The sequence below is a fragment of the Grampus griseus genome (assembly GCF_964374135.1).
Source record: "Grampus griseus genome assembly, chromosome: 20".
Taxonomy (NCBI): Eukaryota; Metazoa; Chordata; class Mammalia; order Artiodactyla; family Delphinidae; genus Grampus; species Grampus griseus.
The window spans coordinates 29,008,540-29,032,133 of record NC_139014.1 but is presented as its reverse complement, the minus strand read 5'-3'; the positions used below and the strand labels follow the sequence as shown (position 1 = coordinate 29,032,133).

General features: G+C 36.2%; 1 protein-coding gene across 4 annotated transcripts in view; it reads left to right on the top strand.

Annotated features, from left to right (window-relative positions):
* CLTC (clathrin heavy chain) overlaps positions 1 to 23,594 on the top strand; it is a 65,072-nt gene that overhangs the window by 14,870 nt on the left and 26,608 nt on the right. For all 4 annotated transcript variants that reach the window (XM_082678434.1, XM_082678433.1, XM_082678432.1 and 1 more), the window contains exons 2-14: positions 4,589 to 4,796; positions 7,489 to 7,757; positions 8,309 to 8,470; positions 10,552 to 10,665; positions 11,091 to 11,264; positions 14,128 to 14,325; positions 15,076 to 15,276; positions 17,687 to 17,839; positions 18,332 to 18,454; positions 19,287 to 19,424; positions 19,670 to 19,834; positions 19,981 to 20,161; positions 21,818 to 21,981. In XM_082678434.1, coding sequence (XP_082534560.1) covers positions 4,589 to 4,796; positions 7,489 to 7,757; positions 8,309 to 8,470; positions 10,552 to 10,665; positions 11,091 to 11,264; positions 14,128 to 14,325; positions 15,076 to 15,276; positions 17,687 to 17,839; positions 18,332 to 18,454; positions 19,287 to 19,424; positions 19,670 to 19,834; positions 19,981 to 20,161; positions 21,818 to 21,981 — 2,250 coding nt within the window. The remainder of the gene's footprint in view (positions 1 to 4,588; positions 4,797 to 7,488; positions 7,758 to 8,308; positions 8,471 to 10,551; positions 10,666 to 11,090; positions 11,265 to 14,127; positions 14,326 to 15,075; positions 15,277 to 17,686; positions 17,840 to 18,331; positions 18,455 to 19,286; positions 19,425 to 19,669; positions 19,835 to 19,980; positions 20,162 to 21,817; positions 21,982 to 23,594) is intronic.

Below are 23,594 nucleotides of genomic sequence, written 5' to 3'. Positions count from 1 at the left end.
TAGTATCTATTGAAGTTTTATTATGTGTAAGGCACTGCTCTGAAAGCACTTCACATTAAATCCTCACAATTGTGGGATATGTACTATCATCTCACATGTTTCAGGTGAGGAAATGGATATACAGAGATAATTGATTTGCCCATGATCATTTATGTGGCAAAACTAGGGCTAAACCCAGACATTTTGGCTCTTATGAGGAATCCACAGAACTAATTCTGGATAGCACTTGTAGTTTATAATCAGAGTTATACATTTGTACAGTAATTGTCTACTTGAATGAAGAAACCCTCTGTGTTCTCTAGGTTATGGGGAATCTGAAACACTATTTTTCACTTCAAAACTAAGAATGCAGTGTCTTACTTTTTTCTCTTGGCATGTTAATCCAAATTGGGGTGAGGAGGGGAGCAGAGGGAAAAGGAATCATTTTTTTATCGTTTGTAAAATGTAATTCCAGGGCACTCCAGAGTTTTGGGTGTGCTGATTAACAGTAAATCTATTAATATTTACAGTCAGCCCTCCCCTCCATATCTGTGGTTTCCCATCCATATGAAGGACTTTCCAGCATCTGTGGATTTTTGGTATCTGCGAGGGGTCCTGAAACCAATCCCCAGTGGATACTGAGGGATGGACAACTGAACTTATTTTTTGGAATCTGAACTAGACTTACGTGTCAAGTCCTACAGTATTGCCACTTACAGACCAGTGTCCAAAATCTAGCCTGGAAACTAAACAAATTACACAGTTTGGGTGGCTTTCTTTAAAGGGGGAGCAGTTTTGTGCATGTGCCATTAGTGTTTTTTTTTAAAGGGAGAATGGAAATACATACTTTCATGTGTGCATAGGATATCCAAGATGGAAAAGTATCTCTAATTGCTAGGGGGAGAGAGGTATTACTGGAAACGTGGAGTGGGTGACTTTTCATAGTGTATATACCCTTTTGTATAGTATGAATTATTTGCCATGTACATGTAATAACTATTCAAAAAAAGTAATCCCTTTTCTTGGGCCTAAGTTTATTGACTCCATATTCTTATTTTATAACAGCAAAATAAAAGTTCTTTGAAGTTTAAAAAAAAACACTTTATTATAGAAACTTCCAAGTATATCTCAAAATAGAATGTCCCCATCTTCAACAGTAGCAACACTTTGCCAATTGAGAGGATAAAAAATGTGGCCAGAATTCTGATATTGTTGTATATTTTCTGTAAATAGCTGCAAGTTTGGAGATGCTTATACGGTCTCTGAATTTATTAGTGGTTTCTTCTACAGTCTGTAATTCAGTTTCTGTGGTAGATAGCTCATACACCATCAGACCTTTATGATTGACTAGAATATCTTATGGCTAGTATGTGCTGTTTTGAAAATGAAATCTGTTTAAAAACATTACGGTGTTTTTTGGCTTTTTTTGTCTGCGCTGAGTGGCTTGCGGGATCCTAGTTCCCTGACCAGGGATCAAACCCGGGCCTCCATCAGTGGAAGTACGGAGTCCTAACCTCTGGACCACCAGGGAATTCCCTATGTTGTATTTTAAAGTTTTAATCTGTATGAATATTGCTAGACACAGTTATCTAGTATGTGTGATAATGATCCTATTTTATGATCCTATTTTATATGATCCTTTTATGATCCTTTTATATGATCCTATTTTAAGAGTGCACCTAACCCAGAATTGTGATTAATGATGGTGACCTGTCCTATGACTGTTCTGGGATGTTTTCCTTTTGAACATATCCTAGGAAAATATGGGAAGAATTGGTGAGCGTTCTGGGCATTCTCACTGAAAAGTATCACCAGTAAGGAAAAATTCTTACTGACATTATTTGAAGAGAAGGGAGCAAATGTAACTTTCTGTTAACTGATAGGAATAGGTCACTTGAAGTTCTGTCACTTATCCTAACAACTGGGATAGGCTTTTTAGGAAGGAGAAGTTTCCTATTTAGTTGTATAAATGGGCATTACTTAAGTAGGCTCCTTAAAATGTCTAAATATGTGGATTGGTGAGAATTTGCCATCTACCTCTTGTTTAATTTTGTTTTTTAAATAAAGGGTGTATGTTTGTTTCACATGGAGTACATTCTTGATAGAGAAGACTAAAAATATATATATGCATAGCTTTCTTGGTAGAATGTGTTTAATGAGAAAAGAAAATAAGGATCACCTAAATTGTGAGGAGTACAGGAACCCCACCCGCTTTGAACCAGATCTTTGCCTTTTCTGCAAATAAAACAGCTCTGAGGCTGAAGGTCAGTGCTGAATTTTGACAACATGTGCCTTTCTTGCTGCATTTATCTGGAGATCTAGCTGGGAATAAGAAACACATATTTCTTGACTTACCTTTTTTCCTCCTCTTTGCTGCCTTTTCTAATAGTGTTTTCTTCTCTTACAGTTGTCTTGTACCTGCCTCTTATGTGGAGGGGTGAAAAGGAATCTATTAGAATCATTTATGGGTTCAATTAGTAATGTTTGTGGTCTGCATCCTTGTTTTACTTTTAATTTTACTGTTTGACTAACACTATTTGTTTTTACTTTCTCAGACATTGTAGGATTTAAGCTGTGACAGTTGGGACTCAAAATCGCCTTAGGTGAATGCTTGGTAGTGACTTAGAAGCATAGAATTCTTATTTTACAGAGTAGTCTAGAAGATAACTTGTTGCTTTTACATATATAGTTCTGGGAGCTCTAGGATCTACTGGAATATTTTTTTAATTATTGGAAAGGTAACTATCAATTAAGCTTAAGAGTCTGAGGACTGGTCTACTCAGAAAAACGAATGTACCCACCTCACGTGAAACTAGACGAACAATTTGGTTTGTACAAGGCTTCCTTTAAGCCCACACACAGTGTCTTCATATATTGTTGAGGACCACTTATATTTATCTTCCTCCATTAGTTCTGAAACTAAAAGTCACTAAAAGTTAAAGTTAGGAAGAAATTAAAATTAATAATTCATAAAGTTTTGTTGTAACCAAACTCATATATAAGTTACATATCTCACAGCTTGTGTATTTGCCTTGCACTGCAGCAGATACTTGAGCTTGTACAACTAGTTAATCTTCTACTTTATTACCATGTTTGTGGTAATAGTTAGACAATTGCTTGCCTCCTTGCCCTGGTATTCAGTGACTTAAGTTACTGTAACTATACTTCATAATTGGTTGTGCCTGCAGTCATTGAGGTATAAGAGGGAAGTGAAAGTAAAATGTAGTCTCTTAATCTTATATCTTTTTGAGATCCTGGTCTGGTTATAGTTAAGCACTATTGGCAGAAGAGTTTGACAAAAGAATTTAAGTTAAATACATTTAATTTGGCTCAGCCAGTCCACAAGAGAGTAGTGACAGTGATGGTCTCTGGGAAGGGAAATAGGCTATCTGGGGAACAAAGGCAGGAGGAAGACTTGATTTTTTTTTTTGCTTCCTGCGCTTTTAAATTTTTGTTTGATTTTGTTCTATGTGAATTTGTTATCTATTGGAGGAAAGGAAAAAAACAAAAAACCCTAGGCTGGTCAAAGCTAAGAAAGCCTTCCAATAGCCTTTGAGTGGTACTTAGTCTATTATACTACATTTAGTCACTCAGAGAAATGACCCACTCTGGTAGAAGTCTTCTTTTAACAAGTGCCTTTTGTTCTTAATACACTTAACTAGTTTTCAAAGACCTGCTGTCTTTAGGTCCTATATATTCGCTTAGCAAATACTTTAATAGCTTCTGAGTACACAAAGCAAATCTGATTCCATTATTTTCCTTGTTAAAATCCTTAAGTAGCTTCCTTTACCTATAGAATAAATTCAGAATTCTTACTGGGGTACATTTAGCTTATCAGTCTAGCCCTTGCTTGTGTTTATAACCTTAATTCTCTACTCTGAAAGCCTTTCATAGTCTATGTTCCCAATGTTACAAAAGTACTTACAGTTCCCTTAGCAGACCACACTTTTGTATCTCTAGGCCTTAGCATTTGTTCTTCCTTCTGTTGAGCGTTCACGTTCATTCCCTTGCCTGTAGGCCTCCTTTGACAGGATCTCTTTTTCCTATCTTGGTTTTGGCACTTTTTGCAAAGTATTGTCTGTCTGCGCTGGCTAATCCAAGTTCCTTTAGACCAAGAACCCTGTGAAATTTTTAAGTCTCTCATTTTATGCTGTAATTTAATTTTCAGATTCCTGAGGTCCAGTGCATATGAACAAGTAACTACTAATTGCTAAAGGGGATTAGAGAGGACAGATGCAGTAGTTCAAAGATCTTAAACCAAGAAGCATTGATTACCTCAGGTCCCTTAACCCATAAAGGCTAGCTCTCAGATGTAGCTCTTTCCTTTATCTTTATATCTATTTATTCTGCCTCTTAGTTGTAAACAGAGGGTTATACATCTCAAGTTACAACTACAAGGTTATAACAAAACAATTGAATGCCATATTTGTTGGAAGAGAGAAGGTCCATTATAGTAATTGCCTCACTTGAATCAATGGAGTTGTCACTGTTGACCTTGAAGCAATAATGGTTAAGTGAGGATTTGTAATGATAACAATACATGAATATCAAGTCTTTCTAATTCGCTTTGTAATATGATTTATTAATATTTTTTGTTTTTTTCCCTCAGCTCCAAAACCTGGGTATAAACCCAGCAAACATCGGCTTCAGTACCCTGACTATGGAGTCAGACAAATTCATCTGCATTAGAGAGAAAGTAGGAGAGCAGGCCCAGGTGGTAATTATTGATATGAATGACCCAAGTAATCCAATTCGAAGACCAATTTCAGCAGACAGCGCCATCATGAATCCAGCCAGCAAAGTAATTGCACTAAAAGGTATAAAAAGATCGTGGGGTTTTTTTCTTAAAACTCTTTTCCATGTATAATTTATTCAAATACAATAATTAGGATCTATTTTTTTAGTATATTGATTAAATTTGGTTAAATAGATCTGCAAAGTTAAAGCTGTTACTGTATTTGATTTTTAACTACTTTCATGACTTACTAGGCATATTTCTGTGAGATGTCTTACTTTCTACGCATAAGATTTACTTGGAAAATTTTAAGTTTTAGATTAAATGAATTTAAATTTTATACCTACAGTGTGATAAGATTGTACTGAAAACATAACTCCATATACAGAAGACATAAGAAATTAGTGATTCATATTCTGGAATAAAATGTACTTTACTAATATTAGCACCTAAACATTGCAGAAGTTTGTTGTGATGATAAACTTGCTCTTCATGCTGTTCCTTTTTTATGCTTCAGGCTTGTGTTTCATTTAGATTATCAAGTTCTAAAAATGGCTTGAATTTACACTCATTTTTAAAAGTGTGTGTGTGTATAGGTGGGTATTAAATTTTTGGAATCAACGGTGTTAGAGTTTATTCAGACTAACTTTTTAATTGTCACAACAGGGAACTGTACAGCCTGTCAATCTAAACAGAGTTCAGAGAACCTCATACTCTCTGGGAGTCTATGTTAATTTTTTGCCTTTGAACTATAGACTGAGTGAAATTGACCGTTTAAAACGGGTTTTTAAGAGGGCTAGGTAACAAACTGGCTGAATCTGAAAGGCACATTTAATTGCCTATTTTTTGCTTTGTCGTTTTTCTTCTCGGTTGTAGGAGGAAGAGTTCAGATTCCTAGTAATTTCTTGATAAATTTGTGGGTGACTTGTTAGAGGTGCTGAAGTATTTAAATAGACTTTTAAATACATTTTTTTCCCACATGATTTATACTTTGTATTTAGTAGTAACTCTGGTTGGAGATTAAATTGGTTGGCTGAGGGTCGGGGGGCAAGCATATTCAAACAAATAAGTCTCCATTACATATCCAAGATAGGAGTTGATCTCATCTCAAGGAAAGATGGTCCAGCTTTTACCTGGGATACTTGCTTTGTGGCAGTGATCTATTATTTGCTTCCATTAAACAATACATATTATACTTTAAGGTATTAAGCTCCCTTCAGCCTCCTTAAAGAATTTAAATTCAACTGCTTAGCAGCTCTCACACCTCTATTAAAAGGCCATCGTTTTAATTTTCTCAAAATTCTTTGCTATTTTTAATGTTATTGTTATTTTATCACATTTCTTAATGCTTTCTTATGTGTGCAGATGGTGAGTTATCTTAAATTAGATTGTATTAGTTATTGTCCTGTTCTATAAAAAGAATAAATTGAAATGATTTGTGCCTGTATGTCTACATTACAGAGTTAAGCTGTCATCCCTGCCCTCCTCCCGAAACCACCCCACCAACCCCTTTCATGTAAAGAATAAAATGTATAATTAACTAGGGGTTGGGGAAGACAGCAGAGGAAAGTACGTCATTCCCAAATACTACTTCCCTCTGAATCCAGTTTCAAATCCCTTGGTTTCTTTTTATAAACAGGACTATAACTCTCACAATTGTTCAAGTCTGGTTGTGGTTTACATATTGTGTGGGATGGGAATAACATTCTTCGTTTTATGGAAGAAGCTTTTACCCATGTAGTAATTAGGAAGGGTCGTGGTACAAAGCTGTATGTTTTGTGTCCCGTCCCATCCCTCTCTCGACCCCCACTCTCACCTCCATACTATCTTATAATTTTTGTTCTTCAGGAGCCAGATTCTCTATGGCTCAGTAATGGAGTTTTCCTTAGTCTCCAAGGACTAATCTGAATTAGATAGCCTAGTGTCAGCCGTGGGCTTTTGACCTCTAGTCATTTAAACCAAATCACTTTTCGGACTGTGATGGATTTCAAATTATAAGTACAAGCCTTTGCATCTGACTCAGTGAACTGTTAACATTCAAGGCAAATTTCATCCTTCTTTTACTAAATGTTTGCTGTCTTAATTGGATGAAGCTTGAATTTTGTTCTTAGCTCTAGTATATTAACATCTGAAACTGTCCTCCTTTGTCTCCCTCTCCTTTTCTCCAGCACCCCTACCTTCCCTTTGTATCTTAAACCAACTAAACGTAGCATGCACTTCTCTTATGTGCTAGTGGTACAAGGTAGAGTTGAAGTATATCCTCTTCCAAAGAGAAGTTTCCACGAGATTTAGTTGAATGGTGGGGGGGTGGGGGTGGGGCGGGGAAGGCTGCCTTTTAAAAAGTAGACATTTTCCCCATGTGCTTGAATCAGATTTGCTTTGTTCTGTGTACCTACCACTAACTCACTTTATGGGTAAGCATTCTTAATTAAGCATGAAGATTACAACTTGTTTTCCATTGTTAAGTGAGCTGTTCTTTAGACTCATTAGTTGAGATTTAGAATTCTCTGGAAGTCATACTGTCTGTTTAAAATGTCTTGATTAGAGGTGATAGAGTTTTTGCATCACAGGTGTAGACTACCCAGTTTCAGCTATCTCTTCAATGGTTGCTAGTCTGTCAGTGTGACTTCTGTAGTTGGTTATTAGTCTCATGATAGAACCATTTTGTTTGGCGGTTACAGATTTTGCTGCAGAGAGAGTCTAGTCTAGCTAGATATTAATTTATCCTGAACTTTGCTTTCTTAGTGATTCATAATTCTTAATTTTGTTTTTAGCTGGGAAAACTCTTCAGATATTTAACATTGAAATGAAAAGTAAAATGAAGGCCCATACCATGACCGATGATGTCACCTTCTGGAAATGGATCTCTTTGAATACGGTTGCTCTTGTTACGGACAATGCAGTTTATCATTGGAGTATGGAAGGAGAGTCTCAGCCGGTGAAAATGTTTGATCGTCATTCTAGCCTTGCAGGGTGCCAGATTATCAATTATCGTACTGATGCAAAGCAAAAGTGGTTACTTCTGACTGGCATATCTGCACAGGTAACATTTTTCTAGTTTTTAATAAAGAAAAGGTTTAGAGAATTAATGGGCTCAGAATGCAGTTTATTTTGAAATTAGGTTGTCTTTGCAAATCTGATTTATTTTGGAAGACTGTTTTTTTTTCCTTCCTTTTTTTTTGTTTTTAGGAAACAGAGGTTGCTGGCTTAATGCTTTTATACTAACATACAGTTCAGAGTACTCTTACCAAGGTGTTTTTAGGTCTTATTTGCAGGTTGAGTGGATAATGAGTTCCTGTATGAATGATTTGGAATTTATTGTGGATATTTACTGCAAAATGAGTACTCCTATATCTTTCTTTTTTTAAAGATAGTGTAAAGAGATGGTTGTATATGAGGCACATTTTAAACATTCATGTTAACGCTTTAATAAGAGAGTGTTTGCAGCTAAATTTTAAATTAAGAGGTATCAAATCTACATTGAGAGACTAACAAGGAATTGTAAATTCTTGTAAGGCATTCTAGTTATTTCAGTAGTTGTTGAATCTGGGAGTTATTGGGTCCCCAAACTTTATTCTGCTTGATCTTTTGTAGCAAAATCGTGTGGTAGGAGCTATGCAGTTATATTCTGTAGATAGGAAAGTGTCTCAGCCCATTGAAGGACATGCGGCTAGCTTCGCACAGTTTAAGATGGAAGGAAATGCGGAAGAATCGACGTTATTTTGTTTTGCAGTACGGGGTCAAGCTGGAGGGAAGGTAAGTTTTGCCTTTGGAAATTGTTTTAGTGAGAACTTACCTTTTTTGTTTTTCTGTTACTAATTAATTTGTTACCTAATTTCAAAATAGTCTTCTCCCTTTCTTGCTAATTTGTTTTTAACATTCAGATTTGTGGTGACTTAATTTGTTTCAATTCTGTTTCTAGTGATACTTGTCCAAAATGAATGTTCTTTAACAACTTATTTGTATCAGCTGTTTATAGTAAGACTTTATTTTCATTGCCTTTACCAAAGGCCTTAATTTGATGTTTTTCAACTTTACTGCGCATAAGAATCACTAGGGTGGCTAAAATGTACATTTGTGTGCCTTCCATCTAGAGAGTCTGATTCAGTAAGTGGAGCTCATAATGTGCATTTTAAAAGCTCTAGGTGACTAGATAGAATGTGGACCACAATTTCAGTACCATTGCCTTAAATCAGAGCTTCTCAACGCTGACTATACATTGAAATCACCTGGACAAATTGAAGTACTTTGTAAGGTTCTTAGTTTCAGACAACAGAAACAGGGTGTGGTTGATTAGAGCATAAAAAATTGAATGAAAGGATAATGGATAGTTTTCAATAGCTAGGAAGGTTAAGAACCAAGCTTGGAAAATTAGGAGGAATAAGGGAGAATGGGCAGCAGCCAAAAGTCCTGACACAGAACTCTGCGGACCTGCTGCTGCTATGATTGCACTGCTGGATGCCACAGTTAGCACTGCTGCCCCTGGAAACTCAGTTTGACTGCTTTTCTCATTGCCATAGCAGAATCTCTGAAGTCTTAATATTTTTCCATGCTAAGTAGTTTTTAAAAATCAAGACAGAGATTGCCTAAAATATGGTAATCAATAGCCTTTAAGCTGGATGGCTAGTCATCCTAGTTAAGGATGAGACCACCCTAATAACTTTCATATGGTTATATATCTTGGAAACGGAATTATTTATTGTTTTAGTCCATTCTTGACATGACTAACCAAAATATATAATACTCTTTCATTGACATTATTTGCTTTCTCTTGCCTCGCTCACTGATGTGAAGCATCGGACATTTAAAATCAGAATGTTCTCATCCAAATTTGTGAGGTGTATGTGATTAGAGCGACAACTCAGCCAGCTTAAGTGCATACTTACCTAAAGTGCATACTTTAGAGTAGGTGTGGGCAGAGAAGAATTTAACAACTTAAGTTAGATTTCTATTTGGAAAAACTAAATTATAATCAAAAGCCCTTTTGTGGATATTGTTTCACCATTCTTAATTTAAAGTAGATTGAGGTGTGATTGAGCTATTCAACCGACTTTTTAAAATTTTTATCTTGAAATAATACATATTATTCATAGGAAGCTGCAAAGACAGTACAGAGAAATCCCATGCCCTTTACCTAGTTTACCCCAAAGGTTACATAGCGATGTAGTACAGTAGATAAACCAGAAGTTGACATTGGTTCAATTGTGTCATTTTATCATGAATAGATTCAAGGTACATACTATTCCGTCACCACAAAGATTTCCCTCTTGCTACCCCTTTACAGTCACAACCACTTACCTCTCCCTTACCATCTTTAACTCCTGAAAATCACTAATACTCTCCATTACTAGAATTTTGTCTCTTCAAGAATGCTATGTAGGACTTCCTTGGTGGCGCAGTGGTTGAGAGTCCACCTGCCAATGCAGGGGACGTGGGTTCGTGCCCTGGTCCGGGAGGATCCCGCGTGCCGCGGAGCGGCTGGGCCCGTGAGCCATGGCCTCTGGGCCTGCGCGTCCGGAGCCTGTGCTCCGCGGCGGGAGAGGCCACAGCAGTGAGAGGCCCGCGTACCGCAAAAAAAAAAAAAAAAAAGAATGCTATGTAAACAGAATCATATAGTATGTGATCTTCTGAGAGTGCCTTTTTTGTGTGTGTTCTCACGGGGCACAGTGTCCGTGAACGTTCATTTTATTACTGAGGAGTTCCATGGTATGGTTGTACCATATAGTTTAATGTTCACCTATCATAGGACATTTTGGTTGTTTTTAGTTTGGGGCTACAAATAAAGCTGCTATGGTCCTTTTAGCATTTGATCATAAGTTTTATTTTCTTTTGAACAGCTACATATCATTGAAGTTGGCACACCACCTACAGGGAACCAACCCTTTCCAAAGAAGGCAGTGGATGTTTTCTTTCCTCCAGAAGCACAAAATGACTTTCCTGTTGCAATGCAGGTATTTTAAGCAAAACAAATGAACTTAAAATCTCTCCTCTTAACACAATTCAAAAACTACAACTGATAGTCAATATAATTTAAGTGGTACCTTTACTCAAAAATAGTTTGTTAGTGAAACTTTGTAAAGTAATACTCTTTCTTTAATGTAATATATAAATTGGGTTATCCCAGGTTGTTCAGTATGATGTTTTTCTCTTTTATCTTATACAGTTTATTAATATTCTTGTGTTTTATGTAAGAGCTTGGGATATCCCATATTTGAATTTGCTGTAAAAATGAGGAAACCATAAATACTAGCTTTTAATTTTTCATGTAAGCCTCTTGTCAAAGTTCTAGAATTTCACCATCTCTAAAATGGAATTGGACTAAATTTTCTGTTTATAGATTCATTATTTTACTGAACTGTTGATTTTCTTTATACAGATCAGTGAAAAGCATGACGTAGTATTCTTGATTACTAAGTATGGTTATATCCACCTGTATGATCTTGAGACTGGTACCTGCATCTACATGAATAGAATCAGTGGAGAAACAATCTTTGTCACTGCACCTCATGAAGCCACAGCTGGAATAATTGGAGTAAACAGAAAGGGACAAGTAAGGAAACCTTGAAAATTAAATTAAGTGATAAAATAAAATAGCACTTATTAGTGTTAGCTTTTTTCAAAAAGTAAATGGTAACTTTGGATGTCAGAAAATAATATATACCTAAAAATGCAGAAGCATATGATAACAGTCTCTCTTTAACACTGTCTCAGAGAAACTATTTGGCATACAGTATAGCCACCTAGGATTGTGTGTGTGTCTCTATTATCAAGAGAAGTAACTCTTCATGCAAAGAAACTAGTAGGGTCATATTTGACAGACTGTGTACTTTTTTTTTTTGGCTGCACCTTGCAGCCTGTGGGATCTTAGTTACCTGTCCAGGGATTGAAGCCGGACTCCAGCAGTGAAAGCGCCAAGTCCTAACCACTGGACCAACGAGAATTCCGAGATTGTATACTTTTTATAGGGGTTTTCTTCCTATGATCTCTCTAAGACAAATTATCAACTACAAGGAAAAGAATTCTTCTTACATCTTTTTCCCTACCTCTTTAATTATTACTAAATGTTTAATGTTGGAAGGTGATATGTTACAGTAGCTATGATATGTTCAGTGAGGGTACTTGAAAAGTTATCCAATTAGGGAGTATATTAGCTGTTCTGAATTTGTCACATTTGACATACCTCCTCATACCACCTAACACAAGTGATCCTTTTTCTGTGTTTTAGTGTTTTAATGTAATTTAAAATATACCAGGAAGTATCTTTTTCCCTAAAAAAAAAAATGGTTAAATTTTCAAAAACAGTACTGTTACTGGCCTTGCCTTTTACTAGTTTTCCTCCAAATAAGTATTTTCCCTAGATGGTAAGCAAAAGAAGTAGATAGGTTTTTTCTCCTTTATTCTGTTAATTTCCAGAAAATGGTATGTATATGAAGAGAGAAATACTCTAGAGAAAGAGAGTCTTCCCCTACTTACGCATCCTCTCCCTCAATTCCACAGCTGGTTAGGTGCTTCTGCTCTATGTCCCCAGATCTTAGGTAGCCCTCTTCATGGCACTTACCACAATGAATTACAGTTGTTTCAGTCACTATTCTCCCTTAGGAAAGGGGCTTTTCTTTGTTTAATTGTATTTCTACACCAGTCAGTGTCTGGCACAAAAGCTACTTTAAAAATTTAGTAGCGTTCATCTATTCAGTTGCATGTGTCTCTCTTGGAAAAATCAAGAATGAATGGGTCTTTTGGTGAACTAGGTTAGTGATAATTTTATAATGATAAATTTGTTAAGCCAGAGACTACTGTTTTTTGGGGTTTTTTTTGAGACTATTATTTGAACTAAAGTATCTTGCATAATTTTACCATATATATTTAATATTCATAACTTTAATTCTGGGAACTTACTGATTGTTTTCCTCCCCTTCCCCCCACAAATTTTCTGTGCCAGCTGCTTTGAATAAGAAGGTGAATGTTTACAGTAACCTTTAGGCTTCAGGGCTTTACTCTTTTGATCAGAGCCAACCAACTATAGCTGGACCTATGCCCTGAAGGAATGAGTGTGTGGTTTCTGTTGGTTGAAAAATCAAAAGTGATCAAGATGACATTGTTGCCAATATCTAGCTTACATTCTGAACTTGGTAGAACAGAGTACTTTAGAAGGTACAGGAACCTTCTTAGAAGTACAGGAACTTTCTTTGTCCCCTGTAGATCTTAAGTACTGGTTTCTAGAAATCTGCTAGTACAGTCTAAAAGTAGGATAAAGATGAAACTGGTTTGGTGTTTGGGGAAGACTACAGAAAGTATAGTTAGAAGCGGGTTTGTTCATCTCCCTTATTTTTCCTAGGAGGTAAGTATTAAATTAAAGATGGGTGGAATGCAAATGACTATAAAGAAAGTAATTCTTCCTTTTTTTAAAAGGTGTGTCTTAATACGGAGTAGAGTGACACATTGCAGATATAAGATGTCCTAAGCTTTTGGCGATGGGGGTCAGATCTGTAGAAATGAAAGAATTTCGGAGGTTAAAATTTTTTTACTTTCCTCAAAAGGAATAATAGAACAGGCAAATCGATATTACCTATCTGTTTGGTTATTGAGTTCTCATTTATTTAACAAATATTAAGCATTTACTTTGTGCTAAACACTGCCTGGTGCTAATAATACAATTAAACAAAGATAAGTCCCTTTCCTTATGTGGAATAGTGACTGAGAAACACTTAGATGAGAAATAATAGTATGAGAACTGCTGTTAGGGGTAATATAAGTAGTTTACTGGGATGTATACCCGCTCTGGTGTTGGGGAGAGGAATGGATGCATAGTGAAGGGCTCCCTTTCTCTTTGGCAATTGACAGGAATTCAGCTTTTAAGCAGTGTTCTGTGACTTATTAGGAGGACTGAGGGTAGATAATTGTTCTTCAAAAAGAAGCAATTAGAAGTTCCTCTTCACTGGTGCCACATTTATTAAGTACCTACTGTATACCTTGCAGTATATAAGGTGCCTGAGGATTCAGTGGTCCTCCCCTCATTGAGTATATAATCTGGACTCTGGGAATGTAAATGTAATTAACATTACTGAAAAATACTAGAGTTAGAAGGAATGTACCTTAAACTTCTTCCAGATGAACTCATACCATGTTAAGAATGAATGAATGGTAGCAAAGCAGTTAGAGTTTGGACAGTATGAAGTGGGGAGTTATTTATATTATAAGATGGCCATATTTTAGGAACCCGCAAATAGCTTAGTACCCTTTAGTCTTTTCTGCCCTCTTTTTTTTTCTTTTTTCTTTTTTTTAATGGCAATAAGAAAGCAGCTGTCACAGTTTTATTACCTTTGTGACTCAGTAGTCATCAGCTCTAAATGGATTTGGTTTCACTGATGCTCACATGAACACATTGCAGCTATTCATTAGATCTTAAATTGCAGGTTCTCTCAGTATGTGTGGAAGAAGAAAACATAATTCCTTATATCACCAATGTCCTACAAAATCCTGATTTGGCCCTGAGAATGGCTGTACGTAACAACTTGGCTGGTGCTGAAGAACTCTTTGCCCGGAAATTTAATGCTCTTTTTGCCCAGGGAAATTACTCAGAGGCAGCAAAGGTGGCTGCTAATGCACCAAAGGTAAATAGTTATGAAAGTGAAGTTGCCATGATTGGATTAATGCTAATATGCTCTATTTCTAATACTGTTAGTTAGAACTAGAACCAGCTTTCCACAGAGAAACTAACCTTTTTTAGGATGTGTTTTCCAGTAGAATGAGTTACTTGTCAGTACCTCTAGATTTAATTACTTTTCTGTGCTCTAGATTTGGGTAGCTTTTTAAAACCCAGGATGTCAGAATGATATATAGATCTAACAAGCTGTGATTTACATAGATGTAATACTGTTTAGTTACTCAGTTGTTATACTGTTTGATCTTATCTGTGATAGCTACTGATTTTATTTCTAAGAGTTGAAAATTAAACACATCCTGTTCAATTTATGGTAGGAAGAGTTGTCTCAAGTTGAGCTGAATTTATCCTCATCACCTTTGTATTATGTTGGACTGAATTAACACCTTACTCCCTGAGCAGTGTAATGAAATTTCCACTTAACCTAATGTGAACCTGGAATAATATCTAGTTGTAACTATTATTGTCTTACACATTGACATTATTATAATTAGGTTGGTATGTTCCTGATTCAGGATAATCTCATAACATTGAACCAGAAGTGTGACTGAATCTTTACTATTCAATATATTGAAGATTTGAGGTTTGGTTTTAGTAGATGGAATCATGCCTTTAAAATTGACTTAAGAGACCCATGGAGTTATTAGTGTGATGTTGGATCATCTTTAAAAGGAGTCTGTAACATTTCTGTTTCTTAAAGGGAATCCTTCGTACCCCAGACACCATCCGTCGGTTCCAGAGTGTCCCAGCTCAGCCAGGTCAAACTTCTCCCCTACTTCAGTACTTTGGAATCCTTTTGGACCAGGGCCAGCTAAACAAATATGAATCCTTAGAACTGTGTAGGCCTGTACTTCAGCAAGGGCGGAAACAGCTTTTGGAGAAATGGTTAAAAGAAGATAAGGTATATTAACTTCTGTTAACATATTTTCGCTTTGATTAAATACGATGTTAGCAAGTTAAAAACATAGGCTGTGCCAGAACGTTTCCATCCATTATTTATTGCTTGTAGGAATAGAACAAGAATAAACATTGCATGAGATGCATAAACTTGTTTCCTTTTGAAAATGTATTTATTTTGTGGCATGTTGAGGGTAGGATATCTATTTTAAAATGGAATCCAGGATTACTTGCTTGGTGGTTAAAACTACTAATCTGGAAGCAAATTGCTATCCTTTTGCTTTAGGAAAAGCTTAGTGTGAGATGCTTTGCGCATTCATATTTGTCAACGTATGTAACACTCACTTGGACCTAAGAATGTATTCCTTTCTCCCACATCCCACACTTGATATGCCCAGTAGTTTCAACCATACAACATCATATCTTTTCTTGTAGAACTTCCCAGGTATCAAAACTGTGATATTTGCTGCTAGTAACCATGTTTGGGTGTGCAAGGGAAACATGTTATATAAAACGTTGGCTCGGAAATACGTTAACAAGACAGCAGGGCTGTCTAATTAGCAGTTATACAGATTCCCAAAGAGATTTCACAGAATGTTAATTGGCATTACCTGAAAAAATATTTAACTTAGTTTCTTGAAATTATTTAACTATAAATCTTTAAAAACTGTTGTTAACCAGCTTTCTTTACTGTAAGATTTCTCTATGCCTTTTAAATTCACTCAGTACTTACTAATTTCTTTTTACATAGAGTATCTAATGGTATTATGTTTTCTGGAGCACATTATGGAAAATGTGGCTTATTTGTAAGGCAACTAACAAGTTTAAACAATCCTTTAGTGGTATTATTCCTTTCATACTTTTCTCCACAAAGTGGCAATATTGAATTGCCATGTCTTATGCCAGTGTCAAGAACTGAGGTGGTACTCTTTATAGCACTCTGAGTACTGAATAACTTTTAATGTTAGACCTTTTGGCTTTAGTGTTATGTTGGTTATATTTTTACATTACTAATTGTAAGTCCTTGTTTCTTGACCCAGCTTCTGGCAGTCTTATAGGATATTGGAGGATAGTACTTCGGAGTTGGGATGCTTGGACAGGAGTCTGCTGAAGAGTAGTTACTAGCCACATAGCGAGTATTTGAGGTCCATCCTAATTGCTTAAGATAAGGGAGGATGGGAACAACCAAGGTAACTGAGTTGACCAATATAAGTGTGAAAGCTTTTTGGGTATCATTACCTTTTTTGGCGAATGGTCACATAGGATTCATTTGTGGTAAAAAGGACACTGGTCAACTCTTCATTAGTTAGCGTGTTTGGTTGAGAGGTGTAGACTCTGAGAGAACTTCTCATTGAATGTCGGTGATAATCATAGAAAGTCAACTCTAGTATATAAAGCAGAACTCTTTTAGAGAAGCTGCTTTCCAGATTGGGCAGCTGACTAAGGCAGGTTGAATAGTACAGAGGAGGGTATCTGCATGTATGCCACCTAAAAATTCTAAAATTTTTATCTGTTTGACCTCTTGAAATTAATGTCCTGCTTTATAACCTTAAATCCAAAAATCAAGAAGATAATGAAGCTTAGATCCTTCAGACATACAGATTATACCCTAATTTTAGTAATGGTCTTTATGGTAAGCCTCATCTGGCTCCTTGAATGTCAGATTTTCATTTCATAACATTACATTAGGAGCTGCATTATTCTTGAAAAATTAAGACCATGTGGGTCTGATATCTGAATACTCTCAATAGTTAGAGGAGCAAGATTCTGCTTTTTAAGTATTTATATTCCTAACAAGGTAATTGGTAGTATCTGTACATGTGAAGTCTTGGTGGGTTTTTATCCTTGATTAAGTAGAATGTGTGGAGAATTCTGAGTTATTGCTGTGAATACAAAATCAAGAGTCTTGGGCTTCCCTGGTGGCGCAGTGGTTAAGAGTCCGCCTGCCAATGCAGGGGACACAAGTTCGAGCCCTGGTCCGGGAAGATCCCATATGCCGTGGAGCAACTAAGCCCGTGTGCCACAACTACTGAGCCTGCACTCTAGAGCCCACGAGCCACAACTACTGAAGCCCGTGCGCCTAGAACTCGTGCTCCGTAATAGGAGAAGCCACCTCAATGAGAAGCCCGTGCTCCACAACGAAGAGTAGCCCCTGCTCTTCGCAACTAGAGAAAGCCTGCACGTGGCAACGAAGACAACACAGCCAAAAATAAATACATTAATTAATTAATTAATTAATTAAAAAATCAAGAGTCTTTATAACCACAACCCCTGCATATTTATAATACATTCTGGGACAACTGAGAAACTAAGTGCCTGTCATGTTAGTTTTTATTTATATTGGAAGTAGTGTCAATTGCTGATTTATACAGCAGCTCATGGCTTACTAAACAATCTCTTTTTCCTTTGGACAGCTGGAATGCTCTGAAGAACTGGGAGACCTTGTGAAATCTGTGGACCCTACATTGGCACTTAGTGTGTACCTAAGGGCTAATGTGCCAAATAAAGTCATTCAGTGCTTTGCAGAAACAGGTCAAGTCCAGAAGATTGTTTTATATGCTAAAAAAGTGAGTTCAATGAAACAGATTCTCCACATAAATTCATTAAAACATTAAGAGAGAAATTAGCTTATAGTAACTCTCAGTGACTTTAATAGTGAATTTCCTTAAATATTTATAATTACTTGGAAAAGTATAAAAATGCTGTTATGGCTCGCATATAGAATTACACTTCAAAAATGGAGACAGTTACTCTTGCATGGCTTATAGAATTTAAGCTGCTAGGGCATGTTTAACCTGTTAGAACAGATTTTTTTGGTGGTCAATGAGACTGAATAAGCCAATTATAAAAATGTATAGCTATTTGTTCAAATATGTTATCACCAAGGTGTCTATTTGTCTTGTATAAACCAAGATCAAATTGAGCATCTAAGTTAAAACTGAATTTGTATTTTCACCATTAACTCTGTCTGTAGTAGCAAGATTCTATTGCAGAAAAAGCCTTTAAATGATATAAAAATGGAACTTTGTAGAAGGGCTTAAGTTTTTGTCTCTTTGTAGGTTGGATATACTCCAGACTGGATCTTTCTGCTGAGAAATGTTATGCGAATCAGTCCAGATCAGGGGCAGCAGTTTGCTCAAATGTTAGTTCAGGATGAAGAACCTCTTGCTGATATCACACAGGTAAAGGAGTTAAAATGTATTTTGTAGAAGTATAGAGAATGGGGGAGATCTGAGTTTAAACAACTTTGGAGAAGAATGGGTTAACTTTTTTATCTGTAGAAATTAGAGCTGTGTTGATCTACATAGATAAACCTTAAGTACGTTACCAAAAAAGCAAGTTGCAGAAGAGTGGACAGTCAGATACCATCTATATACAGTTCTAAAACATGCAGAACAAATACCATCTCATTTAGAGTGGTATATGTGTTAAAAATATGAAAAATATATGGGAATAATAAAACACAAAGGATAGCCGCTGCCACTAGGTGAAGGGAGAGGGAAGAGATGCATATATGAAGTGGGAGTCACAGACTCTTTCATTTTTATGCTTTTGTATATTTTAAATAGTTCATCAGGGAATTCCCTGGCGGTCCAGTGGTTAGGAGTCCGTGCTTCCACCACACGGGGTACGGGTTCGATCCCTGGTCGGGGAACTAAGGTCCTGCATGCCGTGTGGCGTGGCATGCATGCATGCATGCATGCATCAATCAATCAGTCATCAAAATTTTAAATCTATCAATTTATATTCTGCTATTATATAGTATCTTGAAATATTTTGTGGTTGTTTTTACTAGAACTAAAAGTAACTCCAGAAGACAAAAACTTACTCTTAAATTATGACGTTATGCTGTCCAAATAATATTCTTTAAATCTGGGATTTGATCTGGCAGTGTTTTATATGTGAAGAAAGAGATAATGTTTCATTTCCTTTCATTTACATATATTGTCAACAGTATCATAAAGCAGCTTTTAAGTATCTTAAAACAATTTCCTTTAAATCTTTTTTTTGCAGATTGTCGATGTGTTTATGGAATACAATCTAATTCAGCAGTGTACTGCATTCTTGCTTGATGCACTGAAGAATAATCGCCCATCTGAAGGTCCTTTACAGACAAGGTTGCTTGAGATGAACCTTATGCATGCACCTCAAGTACGTGTTTTCATGCTTTCTAGGCATGTTTCCAACACTGCTTTTGTAGTTATTCAGAGCTTCTTAGATTATTTGAAGCTACTGACATGCCTGTTCCTCATTTTAGAAAATTTAGCTAACATTCTTTTGTACTTTCTCTCCTTTACCAATTAATTCACTGTTGAATCTTAATATGTAATCTGCATATGGAGTTACTGATATAAATGGAGTAGTAAAAAAAGCTCATCCTTTTTATGGTTTTATAGGTCGCAGATGCTATTCTAGGGAATCAGATGTTCACGCATTATGACCGGGCTCATATCGCTCAGCTGTGTGAGAAGGCGGGCCTCCTGCAGCGTGCTTTAGAACACTTCACTGACTTATATGATATAAAGCGTGCAGTTGTTCATACCCATCTTCTTAACCCTGAGGTATTTTAGGCTCTTACCTAACTATTAGTTATGATTAATTGGTATACCGAAAATGTGTTTGTGTTACTGAATGATAGTAATTTCATACCACCATTAGGTTTAACATTGTTTCATTTATTTATTTACTTATTTATTTTGTCCTCTAGTGGTTAGTGAATTACTTTGGGTCCTTATCAGTAGAAGACTCCCTGGAATGCCTCAGAGCCATGCTATCTGCCAATATTCGTCAGAATCTACAGATCTGTGTGCAAGTGGCTTCTAAGTATCACGAACAACTGTCCACTCAGTCTCTGATTGAACTTTTTGAATCTTTCAAGAGTTTTGAAGGTAATTAGGAGTTTGAGTTGTTTTAAATTATTTAAGGTAGCCAAGAGGGTTATTGTTAAACGGACAGTGTCATAGGCTATATGGACTTGTCATAGGCTGTTGGAAATTCTTTCTACAAGCTTACTTTGATGGGATATTTTAAGTCGTCTTATTCAGTAACTATTGTCAGGCATATTCTATACCAGGTTCTATACCAGGTTCCAGGGACATGCGGTGAAGAAGACTGTCTGCATGGATATTTTATAGGTGAATTAAAGGCAAAATTTTAAGATACAAATATATGTAGTAGCTTTGTCATAATTGTATAAGATGAAAATACTAATGATCAGGTATGTAATGATTGTGTTTATATTGTCTGACTCTTATAATGGCAAACGATTCTAGCCAAGGAAATTTTGTGACTTGTCCCTGTAGCAGGTTTTCTCAACCTCAGCGATACAGACATATTGGGCTGGATAATTTGTTGTGTTGGGGGGTACATTTTTGTATGCATGCAGGATATTTAGCAGCATTGCTGGCTTCAGTCCACTGGATGCCAGGAGCATCAGCTCCACCAATTGTGACCACTAAAATGTCTCCAGACCTTGCTCAATGTCTCCTGGGAAGAAAACCATCTTGCCCCCAGTTGAGAACCACTGTTGTGCTGAGTTTTTTTTTTTTTTTTTTTTTAATTGCGGTACGCGGGCCTCTCCCGTTGCGGAGCACAGGCTCCGGACGTGCAGGCTCAGCGGCCATGGCTCACGGGCCCAGCCGCTCCACGGCTTGTGGGATCTTCCTGGACCGGGGCACGAACCTGTGTCCCCTGCGTCGGCAGGTGGACTCTCAACCACTGCGCCACCAGGGAAGCCCTATGCTGAGTATTAATGTAATCACTGTTGGTGGCTTTTAGGTTCATTAGCTAAATATCTGGTCTCTACTTACCTTTTCTTCCCTCTTCTTGTAGTACTGCTCTAGACAGAAGGAATAAGCGATTCCTACTAGTTTTCTTAATTTTTTCAGTTTCTGTGTTAACTGTGCACTACATTTATACTGTTCATTCAGTACAGTAGCCACTAGCCACATGTAGCTATGTAAATTTAAAGTAATTAAAATTGAATACAATTAAAAATTTAGTTCTTCAGTCACACTAGCTACATTTCAGGTGCTCAATAGCCACGTGTGGTTAGTGGCTACTGTATTAGATAGTGTAGATATAGAATATTTGCATCATTGCAGAAAATTCTGTTGAACGGCACTGCATTAAATTCTTTTTAAGCTACTTTTGTGTGTTTCCTATTAACTGCGTATAGAGAAACACCTGCTATAGTGGACTTCATTTAAAATTTCTCATATGGAATATGGTATGATAATTAGCTTTGATATTAAATAGCTGTCACCTATTTCTCAACTACTAGAAAACATTGAATTTTCTGTTCTGTAGGGATTAAAGTACAAATCCATTTATTGAACTGATTAGTGGACTATTTAATATTCTTATTGAGCTTTTTGAGCAACCAGTTTTTATTTGGGACTATTCAGTATAACTGTGGGGGTTTTTGCTTGTTTTTTAAATTGAGGTATAATTGACATAATGTTTTTTAATTGCTTAAGTATTTTTCAGGTCTGTCGTTCTCAAAGGTACACCTGTGCTTAATTTCAATTATTTGTTTCTTTAAGGTCTTTTTTATTTTCTGGGATCCATTGTTAACTTTAGTCAGGACCCAGATGTGCACTTTAAATATATTCAGGCAGCTTGCAAGACAGGGCAGATCAAAGAAGTAGAAAGAATCTGCAGAGAAAGCAACTGCTATGATCCTGAGCGAGTCAAGAATTTTCTCAAGGTAAGAGTAATGCATTTTCTGGTTGGGTTGAAGATCGGCAGTTCTGCAAAGGTTTGCTCACAGTTTTAAAATATTTTTTTCCCCTAAAAGTGAAATTCTTAGCATTCTCAAATTGTATGCTGAATTATTTCTTCCAAATTTAATATTCTGTGGTTTCCTTTGAAATAAGGAAGGAAATTGGTAAGTAATACTTAAGAATGACCATCTGTTTAAATGAAGAGGAAAATAACACTATCTCTAAGGAATTTCCTTTCTTTCACTTTAATTTTAGAAGAAAATTTTTGAAAAATGATTGTAGATGCTCAGTGTTTAGAATATCATTTAGGCTCTTTTTGAATATTAAGATCAGCTTGCCCTCAGTGTTATTTTAAGGGGCCTGTATTATATGCAAAGGGTTCTGTTGTGTAAAGGACATAGGTTAATCTCTGTCGTTGACTAGCCTAACTCTAGAAACTAAATATTAATCATGTGTAATTCATAAATTGAAGGTACAATTGAACAAAAAAACCCTCAGCTTTGTGACACGAATTTGGTTATGGAGAAGTAAGAACTGCCTGTGTTGGAATGAAGAGTAATTGTTTGAAGATTCTTAGACCTTTACAGCATACCTGAGGGCAGTTAATTTTTGTTTAATGGTTAACTTAACTTTACCTTTATTCTCATACCTACTAATTACTTTGTGAGGAAGGTAAGACTTTAAAATTGGTAGTCGTTTATAAAAATTAGGAAAACTACAGAACATTCAGATCCCCCCAAAATACATATTTACGTATTTTACATTTATATTAAAAATATATTAAATGATTCCAGAGATTGTATATAAAGTTCTTAAGTATTTTTTTCCTCTGGAAGAATTTTAGATTGAAACTAAAACCAAAATGTTCATTGTGCAATTTAGTAGGAAAGAACAGGCTTTTCTTACTCCTACACTGATCATTTTTAGATAATCTATAGTTGTTTTAGCTGATTCTTCTTCTGAAGAACTTAATACCTAGATTAAATAGCTAAACCCCTAGGTGTTTTAGTGTAATGATGTAGTTAAAGTGCTGAAGTTGCCCTATGTTTTATATTAAAAGATAAACATTCCCCAGAAGTATAGCTTTATAATGTCTTGGCCATCATGAATATTCTGCGGAGCCTGGCTAGTATATGTTTGAACCCATGACTTCCTGGTGTCAGAAAAAAAACGTCCAAATGAGAAAGATTTGATACTCTATGCTTGACTAGTGTACCCATAACACCAGTCCAGTTCCTCCTTTGAGTGACAGTACTGTTTCCTTTTTTTAAAAATACTACCAGATCCACACTGATTTGTTTTCATTAAGCTCTCAGCTTTTATGCTTCAATTGTAATTTCTTGAGCATTGGGTTGTAATATTTGAGTTGTCATATATATGTAAAGCAGGACTAAGTTAACTATTTTCACCTAATTATGATGACCTTGAGCTTCATAAAAAACCCTCAGGAAACTAGGATGTGGCCGTCTTACATTGCTTATTCCATGAGATCTAATTAGATGAGGAATCCCCCTCCATACTTGTGAATTGGATACAAGTCTAATAGAGGAGAGTGGATGTGAATTATGGGCTTTTGAAAAGTCAGACATGGTTCAAA